Raw genomic sequence first — 21,213 nt, 5'->3', positions numbered from 1 at the left:
CAAGGACTTGCTCTTAATGTCCCTGTCCAGAAAGAGATCTACATCCTTACAGGTTAGCAAACTTGAATGGATTTCCTGCATTGGCTGGGGGGTTGGGCTAGATGGCATTTGAGGTTCTCCTCTTTCTACAGGGCAGGTGAAAGTACAAGTGATATGAAAACAACATCATTCTACAGCTTGGCCCCAACGGGTGTCTGTCGTACTATGATCAGAGCGCATTCCTTGTCTCGCTCCTCTTCTCCTGGGTCTCGAAGTGACATCTCCGAGAAGCTTGCTTGCTGGGAGCTGTCACGGCCTGCTCCAAGGCAGGGAGCACACCAGTTTTGATGATCCGTCCATAATAAGCTCCAGTTGTAGGTGATTCATCCCTGCGTTCAGCTGGGGACACATCTTGTTAGGCAGCCTGACGTAACACAGTCCGCAGGCAAAGGGTTATGGGAGGCAAATGCACCTAACCGGCAGTATTTTTATTTCAGTGTTTAAAAAAAAAACCCAGCAAGAAGAAAAGATGGCAGCCTCATTACCCTAAGAGTGTAGGCTGTTTACAGGTAGGTAGCTGTGTTGGTCTGCCATAGTCGAAACAAAATAAAAAATTCCTTTCAGTAGCACCTTAGAGACCAACTAAGTTTGTTATTGGTATGAGCTTTCGTGTACATGCACACTTCTTCAGTGTAGGCTGTGTTATTTTACAGAAACATAGGTCCTGTTTTCCTTAGGGTGCCTTCTCATTTCTTACCCAGCACAAATATTTTCTGTAATGCAAATCCTCTCACATATTAATATGTGCTGGATTTCTTGCTTTGCTGAGTTAACACAGGGAGTAGGCCTCCTTTTGCGATGTATCGACTTACAACTTTTCACTGAGGAAATCGGCTAATGGACATTCACCCCTTTTGGGGCGGTTATCCTCCCACTGTTGCTCCTCCCCACTTTTGCCGTGGCCCCACCCATTGGCATGTGGCCCTCAGAAGGTTGAGAACAAGGGAATGTGGCCCTTGGTCTGAGAAGGGTTCTTTTCCTTTGATCTAGGTTTCCTAGTCATTGCTCAGCACTCTTATCTACTGCCATACGAACTCCTTTAAGTAGGTGGGCTTTATTGGCAAACTTGTCAGTTTTGTAAAAAGCACTGCTCCAAAGTTCTGGGGAAAAATCAAGTGACCTACAGGACAAATCAGAAACAGCAAGTTCAGGGCATATGTAAATCGATGTATACTAAAGCAAAAAGAACGTCATGATGCTATTGTTATAATTGACTATTTCATGGATTTTTCTTTTTTAAAGAAGTTAAGCTCCCGCCCTGCTTTGACCTGCTTTGAGCAGATTAGCCAAACTAAGAAGCTTTTCATTCTCTGATGTGAAACCGATATGGGAGCAAAGCTTAGTGCACAATTTGTAATCAAGGCAGAATGAGAGAGAGCACCAATTAGTCTGATTGTACCAATAGAACTGTTGCAAAATGGCAATTGCCTTATGCTAGCTTGTTGCATCTCACATATCTCACATATCTAATTTTGATGTCCCTGCCAGCCCTCATGCTGCCAAAATTTGATGTGCCCTGCCCTTGTGCTGCCTTCCCAAGCCAGCTAAGAGAGGCACTGGGTTTGTGAAGGAGGTGCAAGGAGGTGGCAGGTTCTTAGAGCCCTCCCACCTCCTTCTGAAGATGGGAAAGTGCTAACAAGGCTTTGGGAAGGAGGGTGGAGGACCTGAGGACCCTATCAGAGCCCTCACGCCACCTTCCCAAAGACCGCCTCCTTATGCAGCTTTGGGAAGGCAGTGCTAGGGCTGTGGGAAGAGTTGTCAAATGCTGCTGATGGCTGCCAAGAAAGGCCTTGAGAGCATGTTGGACCACCCTGCTCTATCTGAAGGGCTATGAGGCGACAGGCCTCTCCTCTATTCAAGGGACTTTCTGCTCCAACTGCCTGTCAGACTTCAGGGAATCCAATCCCTCCCATCGTGGCAGCCAAGAAGCAGACAAACAATAAACGTTCTTCCCAAGCAATTTATTCAATACAGTGGAACCTCGGGTTGCGAACATGATCAATGAGGGAGGCACGTTCGCAACCCACAGCGTTTGCAACCCGCAGTGCCGTGTCTGTGCACGTGTGGGTTGCGATTCGGCGCATGCACAAGCACCGAAACTCGAAGTAACCCGTTCCGGTACTTCCAGGTTTGGCACGGTGCATCTGTAACCTGAGGTACCACTGTAATTCACAGAGAGCAATGAAGGAATGCAGTCTTCCTATGATAATGGCATTGCTCTGAGTAAGGTCCCCCCCCTCCTATTCTACGTCATGGCTGCATCAGCTAATCTGAGCTTTCTGCCTTTGAGCTTTCTGTCTGACTACCCTCAATGCTTGCCTGGTCCTGGGAGCGGGGTCAGGAATGCTTTCCAAAGACACTGAGTCTGTCAGCTGTCTCTCCCCTGGTGCTTCTTCTTCTTCCTGCTGCTCCTCTTCCAATGTTTTCCAGCTTCTCCCCTCTGCAGCCTCTGAACTAGGACCTTCTACAAACCACTATTCTAAATCCATACTGTCCTCCTGTTCTCGGGAAGGTTCAGGAGAAGGAGGGGCGGTCCCCAGCATTCCTCTTCAGTCCAGTCCCTGACACTGTCATTGAAAGATAAAGAATTCTAGGAAGGGCATGAGGGCCTCAAAGCTGCCCATCAACTGTGAGCAACACCTCAACTGCACACTGAGCAAACAGGGAGGTCATGGTCTTCCCTTCTATGGTGAGATGTATTTCTGTTTTGATTAGAGCCAGTGTGGTGTTGTGGTTAAGAGCGGTAGACTCTTAATCTGGTGAACCAGGTTCGCGTCTCCGCTCCTCCACATGCAGCTGCTGGGTGACCTTGGGCTAGTCACACTTTTTTGAAGACTCTCAGCCCCACTAACCTCACAGAGTGTTTGTTGTGGGGGAGGAAGGGAAAGGAGATTGTGAGCCGCTTTGAGACTCCTTAGGTCCGTGATAAAGTGGGATATCAAATCCAAACTCTCTCTTCTTATTATTTCTAAATTTGCATTTTTGCAGATGAGTCAGGGAAATTATATGCAAAACTGTGCTCCTTTGGGGGGGGGGGCAATGCGGAAGTGACCACCCTATTCCCAAGACCAGTTTGCTGACACACATATTTACTGGATTGGAATTCAGATGTGCCCCTCTAGGAATTTCATAAATGCTTTTTTTGTGAAATGATATTGCCACTCTAATTCCTGGGTACACAACAGCCAGATGGAGATGTCACATGGAGACAAGAGAGGTGACGCAGGCCAGAGGTTCACATGCCAAAAGAACAAATTATCTCCTCTAGATCCACAACCTTGGCCTCAAAGGAGTAGCTGTCAGTGAAGTAAGCAGTAGGCCAGAATAGAGCCCAATTAGCATGCCATTTTGGGCCAAGATTCTGTCATTTTTATTCCATGGCCTAAGAGCAGATGGACTGATGGTGTAAATACTTACAGGTATGGGCTTGCTTTCAAACTGGGTCTTGTGGTAGATTTTAAACATTTATATTGCATCCATTTTGATACAACAGTGTCAATCAATTAAAAAACAATTTGAGACTGTTTACTGTACCAACCTTTTATTCATCCCTAATCCTTTCTCAAAACTCTTCTCTTTCATTTCACTTTTGTACTCAAATTTTCAACCTTCTTCTATGAATGTGATTCCAAATTAATGATTCTGGATTTAGTTGAAAGCCTTGTTTGGATGACATGCTAAGCCAAACTATGGTTTAGCGCAGCCTGGTGCAGCAGTGAAAAGGATCAGAGAAGGAGAAATGGCTGTCAGCAGCTCTCCAGGAGATCACACTAAGCCAGGGGTTGGCTTAAGATGTCATGAGAAATGTCTTACAGTGAGCCAAGACACTCGGTAGTCCACACCTTCCAACATGCAACAACCAGGGGAAAAAGACCAAATCAGTACAATATATTATCAAAATAGAATCTGTAAACATTTTTTCCTCCTAAAAACATGCGGAATAATGAGTAACAAAAGATAATAGTATCCAAAAATCGTCTTCTCTTCAAAATTTCTAAAATCGAAGGATCCTGCTTCCAGGTAATTGACTGCTGGAATTCTGGGGGTGAGGGATGTAAAAATGGTACTAGAATACTGTTTGGAGGTGTTTTGTAGTTTTATTTTTGCCAATATTACCTTCCTGGCAATCCCAAAAAATGGTGGGAGGAGAATGAAGGTGGATAAAGTGCTTTTTCCTACCCCCTGCTAGGACCAAAGGATTCCAATCTCAAATTTGTATTTATTTATTGAATTTATATACCGCCCTATACCCGGGGGTCACATCCTTAACTTTGGCTGGGTCTCGTGAACTTACCAGATTATATAGTCATATATATCCACATTAGATAAAGGTAAAGGACCCCGGGATGGTTAAGTCCAGTCGAATTCGTAAAATGCTAGTCAAATGCTAGTCTGCTTTCAGGCCGAGGGAGCCAGCGTTTGTCCGCGAACAGTTTTCTGGGTCATGTGGCCAGCATGACTGAACTGGTTCTGGTGCAATGAAACACCGTGACGGAGGTCAGAGTGCACGGAAACGAAGTTTACCGTCCTGCTGCAGCGGTACCTATTTATCAACTTGCACTGGTGTGCTTTTGAACTGCTAGGTTGGCAGGAGCTGGGACAGAGCAATGGGAGCTCACCACCATTGTGTGGATTTGAACTGCCAACCTTATGATTAGCAAGCTCGAGAGGCTTGGTCGTTTAGATCACAGCGACACCCACATCCCCATACCTACATTTTTTTTAAAAAACCCCAACATTAAAAACATATCTTCAAATAGTTATGATCTATAAATAGCATCTTGAGAGACAAATACATTTTAAAAACATTTGCATTGATTTAATGCCCCCCCCCAATGTATCTTACAATGACTTCCAGAGTTTCAAAGGCTTTGGCAAATGCATACAGATGAGAAATTCCTACACCTCTTGATGGGCAGCATGTCAGGATACACTGGTATACTGGTATGGCATTGTACATCGAGAGACACAAGATGGGGTTCATAGGTCAAAGGTCCCTTCTTGAGAGGTCTAGAGGGCATCCCTTCCAATAACTGCTAATGCCTGCTGTAAGTCTGTTGCCATTCAATCCCAACATGAGAGTAGCAATAGAGGAATCCCCAAACAGAGAGTGTCACCCATGGCCAGCCTGTGAATAGAAGAAACAAGAGATTAGGCAGATGCAGAGCACTAGAATCCAGTGAATGAGCCAGAGATGCAAAGCTCACCAGCTCAGCAACTTTTCAGTATTCGGCAGCTCTGGAAAAGGGTGAATGCCATGCAAGGAATCATTTTAGGAAAGGAATTGAAAGGAAAACTGTCAGTGTTGCAATGCTGTTGCACAAACCTCTGGTGCTCTCCCAGCTGAAATGCTAGGTACTTAGTGTTCTAGTCACCACACCTCAAAAAAGAGATACTGCCGAGCTGGAAAAGGTTCACAAAATGGCAACCCAAATGATAAAGGGACTGGAGGAGCAACAGGTACAACATTTGAGGCTTTTCTTTATGATATATGGTTCATTTACACATACAACCTGAGCTTATGATGGAGGGATTCACAGCATTCACACCCCAAGAGGTTCTGGCTTCTCCACAGCAGCCTTGGACTTAAGTAGACTCCAACCATTGCTCTCAAATGCTTCTCTCTGACTCTCACTCTAGCCTGCGGCTTATTATGTCCGTTTTACAACTCCTGCAACCCTAAAACACTTTAAAACTAATACTCATTTGAGGAAAGAAGGGAGGGAGCACACTCATTTGCAAATAAGATTTTCCCTTGATCTTTTGTTGTCCTAATCGCTCCTTATCCCCAGGCTATGGCCTCGTGAAGAAGGCTAGTCCGGGTTTAATTTGCTTTTGACAACATTGGAGGCTTTTCGGTTTAGAGAAAAGGCAAGTAAGAGGCTTAAGAGAAGCGTTTAGAACTATGCAAGATGTGGAGAAGGTGGAAAGAGGTAAGTTCCACCCCTCCACACACACCTCATCACACTAGAACACTAGATGTACAATGAAGCTGAATGCTGGAAGATTCAGGGCAGATGAAGAAGAGTTTGGATTTGATATCCCGCTTTCTCACTACCCTAAGGAGTCTCAAAGCGGCTAACAACCTCCTTTCCCTTCCTCCCCCACAACAAACACTCTGTGAGGTGAGTGGGGCTGAGAGACTTCAAAGGAGTGTGACTAGCCCAAGGTCACCCAGCAGCTGCATGTGGAGGAGCAGGGAAGCGAACCCGGTTCACCAGATTACGAGTCTACTGCTGTTAACCACTATACCACACAAACAAGAAACGACTTTTTCACATAGCCTGGAAACTTGCTCCCACAAGTGGCAGTGATGCCACCAACTTGGACGACTTTAAGAGAGGATTGGACAGATTTATAGAGGAGAAGGGTATCGAGCTGGCTATGTTCCACCTCCACTGTCAGAGGCTATATGCCTCTGAATGCCCATCACTGTGAATAAGCTACTACCTTGGGGCTTCCCTTTGGCATCTGGCTGGCCACTGTGAGAACAGGATGCTGGACTATGATGGACCATTGGCCCGATCTAGGAGGGCTCCTCTGAAGAATAAGGATGCCTGGAGCAGATCTGATGCTACCTGGCATCATCTCAGCAGATGCTCAAGGTAGCCCTCCAGGCCTATTCATGTAATTGAACTGATACGAGCTCAGTCCACCAGGCCCTGCTGCCTCATACCTTTGATTCATTTCAAGCTCTCTCTTTTATCTTTGTCTGAATGGAGAACTAAAAAGAAAAAGGAAGGTTAAGCACAGATGACTTTCTTTTCGGTCTTGGCAGAATGCTCCAGGCTTTGGAAGGAAGTGAAGCAAAATAAGGCGTCCTTTCATTTAAGCCATCTCTGGAGAGTGGGCATCAGGGTGAGTAGGAAAGAGAGGAAGATGGAAAGAACACATCTCTCCAGAAACACTAAGGGGAAATTTCATTCCACTTAGACTTGATATCAAATGCATCATTACAGGTTTTTGTTGCCGAGATGTGCAAGGACTCTGTGATTTAGGTAAGGCCAAAGCACCCTTGAAATGACTGCTGTAAATGAATGGTTCGTGTGTTCTTATTATTTGATTATAGAGAAGGGTACGAGATGACATGCAGGTCATCACAGAGAAGCTGAATTCTTCGGTGACATCATTGGCGTCTGCTTGTCACATTCTCTCCTCCTCACATTCTCAGCTCTTCTTGAAGCGCTTGCCTCTACCTGGATTTCTACAAACATTTCAATTTGCAAAAATAGAACAAGTGTTCAGAAGTTAGGGGAAAGTGTAGAAAAGTAGACTTTTCTTATTTCCTTTAAAAAGTGATGTTAGTTGCCTTGTGTGCTTCGTAAGTGAGCTAGAAAGACAGGTCATAAAACATTGTAAAAAACCAGATGATATTAATGTCCTTGAACGAACAAGAGTTGCTAGCTTAACACTGTGAGTTAAATGAGTGATTTTGGATGTTGACAAAAGATGAGCAATGTTTCTTAACTTGAATATCTGTGCATAGACTTCTGAATGGGCAACAGGACTTTTTTTCAGCCGGAACTTGCTTTCGCAGCGATGCTGGTGGTGGAGCAATCAGGTGGAGAAGCGTTTCCCCCCCAAAAAGTGTTGCTTGTTTGCCTCCCCGCCCCCCAAAAAAGCCAGGAGTTCCTGTACCTCTTTTTCTAGAAGAAAAGCACTGTTGGGCAATATACATGCACTGGTGTAGGTCTCAAAAATATGTGCTTTGCTGGACACATAGTTGAGAATGAAGAGTTTGGGATTAATAAAGGTTGAACAAATGAGAACCCTTTGAACTTCTAGCTGGAGTTAGCTGAGACTGGAGGCAAAGCCTTGGGGCATGTGTGTGCTCTAGGAGCTGCAGGTAAGGAGTGCCTGTTTCCTTCCATTATGCTCTGCTGGTATATTGCAAAAAACAGCACAACTTTCCCCTTCCAAAGGAAACTAACCCTGGGAATGCTGCTCATGGGAATTCCTAATGTTCAGGGAAGCAGGGAATGTAAAACGAGAGGAAAGAAAGCATTTCTGATCACTGCTGCTCAAAGCAAAACCAACAAGAATGTGCCGATTTTGTACAGCCCCAATTTCTTTTGGAAATGATAAAACTGAAATCCAGGTTCTGCTTTAGAGTCGCAACACCTGCATTACAAGCAGCAAGGAACTGCATGTGGGCCAGTTGCGTGGAGTTGCATGCAGGCAAGTCAGGAGCTGGAGTCAGGAGATGGTCAGCAATAAAAACACCAATGCCAGTGAAGTTAACTCTTCATTCATAGAAACCCAAACAGCTCAGGTGACCACAGAAACTCTTCCCAGCAGGTCTTGCTCAAATGAGCCAGTTGCGAGGACTCAAGGTCCCTGCCTTCCCACAGCTGCCTGTCTCCTCCTCTCCAGAGTTTTCCCCAAACAGCCAGAGACTGTATCTGCTTGCAACTAATCTCCCCTCTGTGTGTTCTGGGAGCTCGGGGGGGGGGAGGGAGCTGGTCGCAGCAGCAGGGGGAGACTCTCTGGGTTCTTTTTCTACATATAATTTTTATTAAATTTTCTGTTTTACAATATAGAATACTCATTTAAACATCCGTAAAATATCAGTGACTTCCCTTCTTCTCTTTCCATGCATCATTTTGCATATCACAAATCCCTGCGTATTTTACATAAACTAAACCATTCAGTATTCCATTACTGCATCCATCAAAACTTATTTACACTGTTGAATTTATCTTAATGCTGCCAACGTTTTCAAGAGTACAAAATCCACCCCCACCATATATTCAATAAACATTTCCCAAACTTCTCTAAACGTACAGTGGACACTCGGGTTGCGAACGTGATCTGTGCGGCGCGTGGGTTGTGATTTGGCGCTTCTGCGCATGAGCAAAGCGCAATTTAGCACTTTTGCACATGCGCGACCCCCGAAACCCGGAAGTAACCCGTTCCAGTACTTCCGGGTTTCAGTGGGTCTGTAACCCGAAAAAACACAACCTGAAGCATCTTTAACCCAAGGTATGACTGTATGTTCTTCTTGTTCTCTTATTCTATATGTTAAGTCCGCAAGTTGCACATATCCCATAAGCTTAAGTTGCCATTCTTCTTTTGTTGGGACCTCACTCATTTTCCATAGAGACTCTCTGGATTCTTCAGCAGCCTGCCTCATCTCTGTCTCCTGTCCGCTCCCTACTCTCCTGCCTCTGAGTCTAGACTGCTCTCTGTCACAGCCTCTTCCTGCTCACTAAACCCTGCTGCCTCTTCATCTTCCAACACCTCCTCCCCCTAGTCTTCTACCTCTGACCATGCATCGTCATCCCCCACCAATCCCCTAGCTCTGAGCCTTCTCCCCCCACCCCAGGATTCCCTGGGGGGGGGTTCCCCAGCTGGGGCCTCTCACCACTCCTCTGCATCCAGCCAGTCCATGCCACCACCCCAGAAAACAGTAGGAACATTCTGAGGTTCTTCTTTTCCTTCTAAGGTAAAGGTAAAGGGACCCCTGACCATTAGGTCCAGTCGTGACCGACTCTGGGGTTGCGGTGCTCATCTCATTTTATTGGCTGAGGGAGCCGGCGTTTGTCCGCAGACAGCTTCCGGGACATGTGGCCATCATGACTAAGCTGCTTCTGGTGAACCAGAGCAGCGCACGGAAACGCTGTTTACCTTCCCGCCGGAGTGGTACCTATTTATCTACTTGCACTTTGACGTGCTTTTGAACTGCTAGGTGGGCAGGAGCTGGGACCGAGCAATGGGAGCTCACCCCGTCGCGGGGATTCAAACTGCTGACCTTCTGATCGGCAAGTCCTAGCCTCTGTGGTTTAACCCACAGCACCACCTGTGTCCCTTCTTTTCCTTCTAGGGGGAAAGAATCTCAAGGAACTTTCTCGGAGAAATGTCTTGAGAAACCTTGGCTCAGCTCAAGGAAGAAGCACTAGCATTGCTGCAAGGGAGAGCCTCAGCTTTCATTAGGATACAGCAGGCAATGGGGAAAAGGACCCGACAGCATTCTAATGAGGGCTCTGAATTTCTCTGCACTGCAGCATCTGTGGAGCAAAACTGAGCAATTGCATGCAACTTCAATTGTTCTGAATAGAACTTTTCCTGCGTTAGAGACTTCTGGGCTATTCAATAAAAGCTGGGAGAAAAATCAAGCTGTGCTCCTTTGGCCCAATAGTAGCAGCACTTGGTAGGATTGTTTTGCAACGTTGTCCCCACCCCCCCCCCCCACAAACAAAAGGCAGAGTGTCCAAATGGTTGGTGCAGCTTGATTCTATTGCAAGCCCAAAAGGAACAAATAGATGTTGGCTCTCTCAGCACCTTCCAGTTATTTATTGCATTGCATTGCAGGAAGATAGGACTCTGCTTTAGGTGAAGGTCAGGCCATTTCTTCATCTAACCCGGCATTGTCTACTCTGACTGGAAGCAGCTCTCTGGGCCAGTACAAAAAAAAAAGGTTGCAGGTGATGGGAACACATGGTTCCTTCCAATTTAATTGCTGGATTAAATACCTATAGTGGTATTCAGGACACGGCTGATGCTGTGGTCTAAACCACTGAGCCTCTTGGGCTTGCCGATCAGAAGGTCGGCGGTTCAAATCCCCGCGATGGGGTGAGCTCCCATTGCTCAGTCTCAGCTCCTGCCAACCTAGAAGTTCGAAAGCACGCCAAAAAAAGTGCAAGTAGATAAATAGGTACTGCTCCAGCGGGAAGGTAAACGCCGTTTCTGTGTGCTCTGGTTCCTTTACCTTTTTTTTTTTTTAGTGTTATACAACACTAGTCCTACTCAGAGTAGATCCATTAAAATTAAAGGACACGACTAAGTTATGACCCATTTGAATGGGTCTGTTCTGAGTAGGTCTTATTCCACCCCTACATTTTGAGTTTTATTAATTGGTTGGGGGCCAAATTTATTTACTGGGACCTTAAAAGTCAGGAGACACTTGTTTACATTTTGAAACTATTTTGGTTCTGGTTTGTTACAGCAACAGGACCTGGAAAAACAGGAGAGCCAAAGTATGCAGGGGTGTTATGGAAGTCGTATTTGTTTAGAATTCTTATCTACTGATGTATCCACTGAGTGCTGTGTCCTGCTTATGGATAGATAATGGTTGTCTTTGACCAGGAACAATAAGGGTGGTGTGTTTTTTTTTGGGGGGGGTACATTAGGAATCACCTTTCCCCCCAACCTGATCCTGCTCTTGGGAGGAGGGAAATCCACCCAGAAAAGTGAGTTTTGGTCAGGATATGCAAAACCTAGCTCAAAATCCTATACTCTCTGGGTGTGGGTGGGTGTGCATGCATACATGCACATGTGTGTGATGCTACCTTTATGTGTATGAACAAGAATTTATTCCCTACTCAAAGCAGTATAATTTAATTAAATTTAATTTTATAAATGGGTTCAATTTATATTTCACCTTTCCTCCAAGGAGCTCAAGGCCATAGGTGTGGTTCTGCCCACCTCATTTAACCCCCACAGCAACCCTCTAAGGCAGGCTAGGTTGAGAGGCCCAAGATCACCTAGTGAACTTCGTGGCTGAGTAGGTATTCGAACCCTGGTCTCCCAGACCCATCACCCTGACCACAACACACTGACTCTCACATATATAGATCTGCATGGTGCATAGAAGATGCCTCTTTGCCAAACACCTTCTAACCAGCATCTATTTATGCTGCCAAGGACTAAAGATGGCATTTGGCTCCCAAGTCCCTTTTCTAATTTGAATCCTCTGCACAATGCAGGCAGCAACTGTGCATCAAACCATACATGTGATCAAAGGGGCGGCTGCCGTTGCCAGAGCTAAAAGTAGCTCAGTAATTGAAAACAACCATTTCCTGCAGTGAATCGATGTTGCAAAACTTGGAGTGGGATATTCTGCCCCCCCCGTCCCTCCCCCACCCCCATTCTTTGTGGCAGGCAATAGATCTTCAGCAGTGTATAAAGCAGCAAGCATTTTTTTTTAAAAGCACAAAACCAGGCTGCATGAAATCCAGCACTCAGCTTGCCCCCAAATCGTTTTTGGGCTTTTTTTGTGCTTTGTCAGATGGCTATGCTGCCAGGAGGAGATTTCTTGAAAGAACAATGCCTTGCTGTCATTATTTTCTTTTCCCAGCTCGAGAGGTACGTGCAAATTAATGCAGGGAGGACTGCGGCGCAAGTGAAACGCAGAGTGCAGGGCTCAGAGGTTTCCATTAAATTTTCCACAGCTTTTTGAGAAAGCTCAGCTTTAAACAGCTGCTTCGGTAATTGATTTACGCAGGGAGAGAAGAGCCCAAATCCTAACCAATCTGTGATCAATAATGGTTTTTTCTGCAGGCTGAAAAGGACGCTGGGGGCTGGGGAGTTAACAGTAGGTGGCATGTAGCCGACTTTGACGCCTTATTTTCTCTTTTCTATTTGTACTTGCTGTAATAGTCAATTGAAAACGTAGATCTAACTCTGACCTCCTCTGTCAGCAACACTGATTACCAGCCAGGAGCCTGTTTGTTTTTCAGTTGCCAAAAAAATTGGGGGGCGGTGGGGGGCAGAATCAGTAATTTTAATCTGCTCCACTTGCTTCTGACATTTTAAATCTTAATTTGAGTTTAAACATCATCTAAAGCTAGGGCCAGGGTAGATAAGATTTGCAAGACTGCACAGTCAAGAGCACGGATTGTGTACACCACAGGAAGAGGCACCGATAAAATTTGAATGTTGCAGAGAGAAATAAAATTGGGAGGGGGATACAGCCCTGCAGCAATGAGTCAAAAACAACAACAACAAACAAACAAAACCAGCCCTTGACCGGTGTAGTCCCAGAATCACAAAGGCTATGGAAACAAGGCAAACTCAAATGCTAAAGAGGAATGTGCCAGCCATGTTTCTGAGAAAATGAACTTTCAAGTCCTCGTTTTATCTTACTTCCTGACAAATGAATTCACAGCAGAAGCGTATTAGCTTCTGGGGCAGTGAATGAAATGGAAGAAGAGAAAGCTTTTACAGTAAGAACCCAGGAACAAAGCAAGATCGTCGTGGCCCCATCTGCATGACACGTACAGTGGGAGAGCATCTCTTTCGCATACCTAAGTTCCCAGGCTCAATCTTCCTCAACATCTATGTGGCATTTGCCCTCCTAGGTGGGTCATAAGGAAAGGTTTAAATGCATGTGAAGTGATTGGCCAGTGGGAACCCAAGGGGAGGAGTTAGAGTTGGAGTTGTGTGGAAGTCGGTCGGGTTAGAGAAGGGAGAGTGAGGATACGTCTGTGGGTTGGGATAGTTTGATGTGAGGGAGATAGAGAATCTGTTGAGAGGAGTCAGATAGACAGTTGGGATAATTAGTTAGAAGTTATTAGGAAGGTATAGGCCGGTAAGAACCTAAGATTAAGAAACTGACAAGAAAAAATATCTGAAACCATAAACTTGTTAAGGCTTATAAAATAAACTTGTTTATTTGGTTTAATGTTAACAACTGTCTGGACTCTGTGTGTACCCGAGAGAAACAGGTTGGTGGCAGCGGGGAAGCAATCACAGTGGTGGCACAGGGATCAATAGACCGTCAAATGTCTGGGGACCCTGTGTGATCGCCACAATCTACAACTAGGGGTGGGAGAGACTCCTGCCTGAAGCTCTGGAGAGCCACAGCCAATCATTGCAGATGATACTGAACTAAATGGACCAATGGTCTGACATGGCCTAAGGCAGCTTGCAGGGTGTTCCGAAGACAAGCCCTTCACACAGCAATGAGAGTTTCAGGAGCCTTGTTCTCTTCTGTATCTGGCCACCCTGATAAATACCGTATTTTTCGCACCATAGGGCGCACCGGACCATAGGGCGCACCCAGTTTTTTGGGGGGGAAATAAAGGGGAAAAAATTATTCCTCCCCCCAGGTGCGGGGCTGGGGCGGGGGAAGCTCGAGCTTCCCCCGACCCCAGCCCCCAAACAGGCACCTCTCCGCAAGCAGCGGGAGCGTTCCCGCTGCTTGCGGAGAGGTCCGCGAAGCCTGGACGCGCTGAGCTCAGCGCGCCCAGGCTTCGGCATGCAGGCAACTCTCCGCAAGCAGCGGGAGCCCAGCGCTGGGCTCCCGCTGCTTGCGGAGAGGTCCGCGAAGCCTGGACGCGCTGAGCTCAGCGCGCCCAGGCTTTGGCATGCAGGCACCTCTCCGCAAGCAGCGGGAGCGTTCCCGCTGCTTGCGGAGAGATCCGCGAAGCCTGGACGCGCTGAGCTCAGCGCGCCCAGGCTTCGGCATGCAGGCACCTCTCCGCAAGCAGCGGGAGCCCAGGCTTCAGCGAAAGCCTGCATTCGCACCATAGGACGCACACACATTTCCCCTTCATTTTTGGAGGGGAAAAATGCGTCCTATGGTGCGAAAAATACGGTAATCAGTGACAATGTTGTGCTGCTCTACCCCACACTTAGCAGTAATAGTTGGCATGTTTGTTTGGCAGCATGTTCACACTTCTGTCTTGGTGGCATCTATGCTGGCTCTGTCACATGCACAGAATGGAAGACGTCAGGATCCTCAAATAATGTGCTCTGTGGGGAGCTGTCCTCAGGCACCAGGCCTATGGGCAGACCAAGTCTGAGCCACAAAGATGTCTGTAAACATGACACGAAGGCTGGCAACATCAACTCTGCCATGAGTGCCTGGAGACACTCGACGGTCAGGTCATGTACCCGCAGCAGTGATCAGAGGAGGAACGACTGCTGGGAGAAGTGCAGAGAGAAGAAACACCATCGTGTATCTCAGCAGTGAATCCAGACGGCTTCATCTGCTGCAGCTGCAATAAAACATGTCTCTTTCACATGTGGTTTCTACAGCCACAGCAGGCACTGTAACTCGCCAATGGTTTGACTTTGCCCCCTCTGGCACGCTCCTCCATTGTCTCCCAAGACAGGCAGATGCCAACAGAAGACTACCTAACACTATACAGTGGTACCTCGGGTTAAGTACTTAATTCGTTCTGGAGGTCCGTTCTTAACCTGAAACTGTTCTTAACCTGAAGCACCACTTTAGCTAATGGGGCCTCCTGCTGCTGCTGCACTGCTGGAGCACTATTTCTGTTCTCATCCTGAAGCAAAGTTCTTAACCTGAGGTACTATTTCTGGGTTAGTAGAGTCTGTAATCTGAAGCGTATGTAACCTGAGGTACCACTGTACATTATTTTGTGTCACACAATCTTTGCAGGAAACGAGGCCAGTGCAAATTGCATTAACCCTCTTCAATATTGCATTGTTTTGGTGCAGGGCATACAAGGAATCTTATAAACGAACAATAGCTTTATGAGGGGGACTAATTAGGAGCTGCTACTCCATTTTAAGAACCAATCTGGATAGCTCCCCAGGAATGCCAGCAGCATGGATCACTGCCCATGGGCAAGGGCTATGTAACAAGGCTTAGGAGCACATCCTACTTAGGAGCGGACCCCATTCTGAGCTTCTTCAGGTGTCCAGGAAATTAACCCGGTCACTCTGGGGTTTCCAGAGTGGATGTGGATTATTTCACCCAGCGCTACATTCAAATGGTCTCTCGTCCAATGCATGTTTGCATGTTAGATATATAAGCAGATAGACCAACTGTGCAACAACCAGAACGTGTAGATATTCTCTTTGATTTAGACTGCAAACCTGCAACAGTTTCCTGTCAAATTAATAATTCCATTTACCATCTGCTTCAGTTTTTTTGGGGTGGGGTGGGGGTGGGACACACATTATCACTGAGGTAGACTACCTGCTATAAAAATTCAGCACAAAACCCATTTGCATTTTTAAAAGACCCTGAGAACACCTTTTAATCCATTTGGGGTGGGGATAACAGTCCATCCAATTATTTCTTGCAGTGTTTATACTCAAGTGTGGACCAGTGTCATCCAAGGCACACCATCAATCATTTCTCATAAATTATAATGGCCTTAAATGTAAAATGCTTTGCACCGTTTACCGTGTAAATACAAAATCAATGTAATTTTCCCTGATAATGACAGGATCTCTCTCTTTCTGCAATCAGCATCGTTCATTTGACTGAAGTCCTGATAATTTAATGTACTGTCATGCATGAAACTGGATTGTCACAACAGATTTAGAGAGAATGCCGAGTTTTAGCATTTCATTATGGCGAGTCTGAGCTCCCAGAGTATCTTTCGTGTCTGAAAGGAGATCCTGAGAACAAGCAGGCCTCAAGAATTTTGATCATAACACATTCTGGCAACCAGTAAATATTAAATAAAAACTGCAACTCGCCAATTTTATGACTGGAATGTCAAATTTCAGGGAATGCTTCGTGAAACCAGTTCACATAGATGTTGATGCGGCAGGACTATACTGTGATAAAAGAACAGAAACCGACTCGAACGTATTAAAAGCCTTCCTGTACTAACAGGTGATCTGAGAGGAAATTCTTTTACTGCACCCAAGTTATAGAAATGCTTGTCTGCTCCCAATGAAAGTGTTTCCGTTATTAATTGCATGCATTTTTGCAACGTAGCAATAAAAGCTGTCAAGCTACTGTTCTGTTCCTCTGCTTCCTGCTTCCCTGAGCACAGCATAAAATTCCAAGCAAGCTTTTACATGATCAACTCCTTTGCATGGACAGGGCTAGCTCAAGGTATTTTGCTGCCTGAAGCAAAACAAGATGGTCTCCCTTCCCCCCAGTTCCACACCCAGAAGCCAATTGGACGGGCAGTTGAATCTTGCTTTGACACTAGCAACAGGACAGTGTCATCCGCCACACCACAGAGGAGCAGGATAATGCAGGCGGTACATGACAGGCCATGAGGCACACCACACACTATCTTCCATCAGAGAACAACAGCCACCTCATGCCACCTGCCACCTGTAGCAATTGCTCCCCTCTTGTCTTATGGTAGGGTTGGGCCTGTGCATGGAGGAAAGACTGGAGACAAAGGCCACATCCACACCATACAAATAAAGCACTATGATAACACTTTAACAGTTGTGGTTCCCCCAAGGAATCCTGGGAGCTGCAGTTTATTATACCGAAGATTGTTGGGAAACCTCTATTTCCCTCCCAGAGATACCACTCCCACAGTTCTGTGGAAAGAGGGATTGATGATTAAACTCTGTATTTGCAGCCAGCGTCTCTGAAGATAGTATCCCAGGTACCAACTGATCCTTGGCATGAATACCTGAGGCCTAAGGACACACACGGCTAATGCAAAGCAATGACTGTAAAAGCAAGCATGGACTACAGCTTGTTCCAAGAACTAAATTTGGAGAAACCTCCTGCATTTCTTAGCTCTTCTCTTCTTGCTTGCTGCCCTGGCATACAAATTGAAATCACCAACATCATCTCCCAACATGTTGTTTATACACTGGGATAAATTCAATAGGTTTTGGTTATGTTGCAAGCATATCCAATATGGGGCTGTGCCAGCATAGGAATATACACAGAGAGGCGCCATGGTGGGAATCAGGGAGGCAGCCCTTTGTGTGTGTCATTCTAGAAGCCTTTTAGCCATCCACAGAATCAGCGACATCAATGCTATTGTATGCTCTTGACAGACCCTTTCTAGTAAGCACAGGTGGTGCTGTGGTATAAACCACTGAGCCTCTTAGGCTTGCCGATCGGAAGGTCAGTAGTTCGAATCCCCGTGATGGGCAGCATTGCTCTGTCCTAGCTCCTGCCAACCTAGCAGTTCGAAAGCACACCAGTGCAAGTAGATAAATAGGTACCACTGTGGCAGGAAGGTGAATGGCATTGTTCTGTGTGCTCTGGTTTCCATCATGGTGTCCCGTGGCACCAGAAGCAGTTTAGTCCTGCTGGCCACATGACCTGGAAAGCTGTCTGTGGACAAACATCAGCTCCCTCGGCCTGAAAGTGAGATGAGCGCCACAACCTCATAGTCACCTTTGAATGTACTTAACCATCTAGGGCAGTGTTTCCCAACCTTGTGCCTCCAGCTGTTTTTGGCCTACAATTCCCATCATCCCTTGCCACTGGTCTTGCTAGTCAGGGATGATGGGAGTTGTAGGCCAAAAACATCTGGAGGCACAAGGTTGGGAAACACTGATCTAGGGGTCCTTTACCTCCCCCCCTTTTTTTAGTAAGCGGCTATAATGAGAGTGTAGCTAACAAGCAGGCTGGGCTTACACAAGGGATGGGGCACCAGATGTCACTGGACTTCAACTCCCATCAGCCCCAGCCAGCATGGCCAATGGCCGGAGATGATGGGAATCGTAGTCCAACAACATCAGGAAGGTCACAAGTTCCCCATCCCTGACTTACCCTGTTGGATTTGCACTGGGTGAGACTGTAGCGACAACGGAGCCAAACAACACATGTGTTGTCTCAGCTTTGTGTATCTACTAGGCTGGTGTGCAGAAAGACACCATAGCAGCTGGTGAATGTACAAACATTTCCAAAGGCACGGTAATTTGTTTTCAAAAGACCATGTTTCATAATGCAAAGCGTACAGATGCCCTGTGTATCTAGAATACCTGAAGTGCTCAGCGCTGGGAGGGGGGCAGGCGGAATACGCACAAGCACCACATGGAAGACCAGAGAAAATATCTGCTTTTCTTTTCCCCTGTCATATTAATGGTGCTGATTCAAGAGGGTTTTTAATACGTGCGAAACCCAAAAGAAATATCTTATAATTACTTTAATTAGTTTCCCTTCCAAACTACCTATAAAAATGATAAATGAAGTTGATGAAGCTGATTTGCATATATCTGCCTCTTGGTGGCTTCTCTTTCCACTTCCCTTTTTAAATCCATGGCATGAAACAGACAGATTGTGCTCCATAAAACTCTCATCTTTCTATGTCACTGACAGGGATATTATGTTCATGGCAAACTGGCAAGATTAATTAGGGATGGGCTATTTGCATTTTGGCATCTCTTGCTCTTGTACACATGCTAATAACTTAATGGGTGGTGGGGTAGGAATACTACTTTATTTTTTTACCACGATGGTGAGGTCCCTTGGAAAGTCCCTTTGCAAATAAAGCGGCGGCGTCATTTATATACGGTCCAACAGCTAGACTGACTTTTATTAAGTTGGTGGGGTTGGAAGTTAAATCAGACCTAAAGTTACAAGAAAGGCTGGAACGGTTTCTGTCATGTTCATGGGCTTAGGTCTACCGTGTGACAGACATGTGTTTGGTAAAAGTATCCTTAGAAATATTTGTTAGGGTAACAAGCACATTTTCCAAAATTAGGGCAACTGCAATTTCTAACTGTTTTATTAGAAGCAGTAATGGAAGCAATTGAAATTATTATTGGGCTAAAGCAACCCTTGACCTCATGGTAAGCAATGAAGAGGAAGGGGGCAAGACTCGATTGCTCAGGTCTGCTTCCTTCCCACCCCACCTTTCATGCTTGTTAACTAAGATCCTGAACATGGAATGGAGCAATAATCATTTTTTTAAAAAAGGTTGTTTGACAACTAGGAATGGCCACATAAGCAGATTTCTGTTTTTCTTGGCTTCTTAGTTTTTTCAATCTTGACTTCACTTCTCCAATATCTTCAATATCAGTTTGGCATTTGCCCTGCAATTAAAATTCACTAGCATTTTGGGGCAATTTCCCCTCCCAGCCCCCCACTATAGACATTTTTTGGATGCCATTTTGCCCAATACTTTTGCAAAGCAATTCCGCACAATATAATACATTTTTTTGGGATATTGCACTAATGTACACATTTGTTGGATAAATGGACTAATATATGCATTTTCCCACCCTTTACCCTGGTATGTGCATTTTTGCACACAGCACTTGACAGGGGAGCTGCACTGCAAAATTCAGAGAAGTGCAACACGGATTCAAGTTTTTAAATGTTTCAGTTTGCTGCTTGTTGTTTTAGAAAGTGCGTATTTGGTAGATCTGCCTTTAAATCCAGGTGGAATAAAATGTCTTCCCTGACAGCAGTGCCTGAATGATCCTGAATGCCTCCTCCTTGGTTGTTGGGCTGCCCCCATCCCACTTTGAAAACTGAGCTGGGTGCTGCAAATAATTTGAAAAGACTGGATTGTTCCCATATCTTGTGGCTATCCAGCTCGGGAAGGAGACCACCGTTTCCTCAGTAGGATGCGTACTTGTCTGTAGCCAAGCATATCATATCTGCTCCCCCTTATTGTTCCCTAATGAAATGCTTCATCTGGAAAAGATAGCCGGGAAGGAAGCGAGATCCGAGGTGCTCAGCACACACAGCCAGAGGCGCAGAGAGGCTTCCGCAAGCAGCTTTCCTTGCAGCCAGCTGCTCAGTGCATCGTGATCCCTGCCAAGGCATCTCTCTGGTTCATCAATTGACAGCACCTGCTCCCCTCTCAGCTTATTGGATCAGAAACGTCGGAGCACCTGGCTGAGCAATGGCACCAGTGACTCAGCATTGCCTCCCACAACCTCAGCCCACGGCAGCCGAGTGCGGGAACCTGATTCTTCCCTTCTCTTTTTGCAACCAGAGAAGCAGACGCATAAAAGTCAGGCTGCACAGTGGCTCTCGCCGTCACATCCTCAAACTGTACACTGGAGCTGCCATCAGATAGTCTCGTATTTGGGTGAAACCACCCAGGGAAACCAGGGCTGGAGTTTCCAACATGGATTCAGCAGAGAGTGAAGTTTAGAGCAGCCTTTGTCAACATGGTGCCAGCCAGGTGCTTTTAAAAAAAATACAACTCCCAAAAACCTCAACCAGGTGTTTTGGAGTACAGTGGTACCTCAGGTTACAGACGCTTCAGGTTACAGACTCTGCTAACCCAGAAATAGTACCTCAGGTTAAGAACTTTGCTTCAGGATGAGAACAGAAATCGTGTGGCGGTGCAGCAGCAGGAGCAGGAAGCCCCATTAGCTAAAGTGGTACCTCAGGTTAAGAACAGTTTAAGGTTAAGAACGGACCTACAGAACGAATTAAGTTCTTAACCCGAGGCACCACTGTACTACTCAATGGGTAGGCAATCTAAGGCCTGAGGGCTGGATCCGGCCCAAGGCTTCTAAATCCGGCCTGCGGATGGTCTGTGTTTTTACATGAGTAGAACGTGTCCTTTTATTTAAAATGCATCTCTGGGTTATTTGTGGGGCATGGGAATTTGTTCATTCCCCCCCCCCAAATATAGTCCAGCCCCCCACAAGATCTGAGGGACAGTGGACTGGCCCCCTGCTGAAAAAGTTTGCTGACCCCAGTACTACTCTCATTAATGCCCCCCAACCCTAATATCTGGAGGGCGCCAAGGTCAAGAAGGCTACTTTATAAAAGCAGGTGGGTACCTTTTTTTACAA

General features: G+C 46.0%; 1 protein-coding gene across 3 annotated transcripts in view; it reads right to left on the bottom strand.

The window, feature by feature from the left end:
• Positions 1-3,563: 3,563 nt before the first annotated feature.
• The window catches only part of HHAT (hedgehog acyltransferase), a 190,088-nt gene continuing 172,438 nt past the window's right edge, over positions 3,564-21,213 (bottom strand). For all 3 annotated transcript variants that reach the window (XM_081904131.1, XM_081904134.1, XM_081904133.1), the window contains one exon: positions 3,564-5,167. In XM_081904131.1, the coding sequence (XP_081760257.1) occupies positions 5,076-5,167 (92 nt within the window). In that variant the 3' untranslated portion in view covers positions 3,564-5,075. The remainder of the gene's footprint in view (positions 5,168-21,213) is intronic.

This window comes from Podarcis melisellensis (genome assembly GCF_964234715.1).
Source record: "Podarcis melisellensis genome assembly, chromosome: 3".
NCBI lineage: Eukaryota > Metazoa > Chordata > Lepidosauria > Squamata > Lacertidae > Podarcis > Podarcis melisellensis.
Note: the sequence above shows the minus strand (reverse complement) of the source record. Positions and strands in the feature narration are given on the sequence as shown.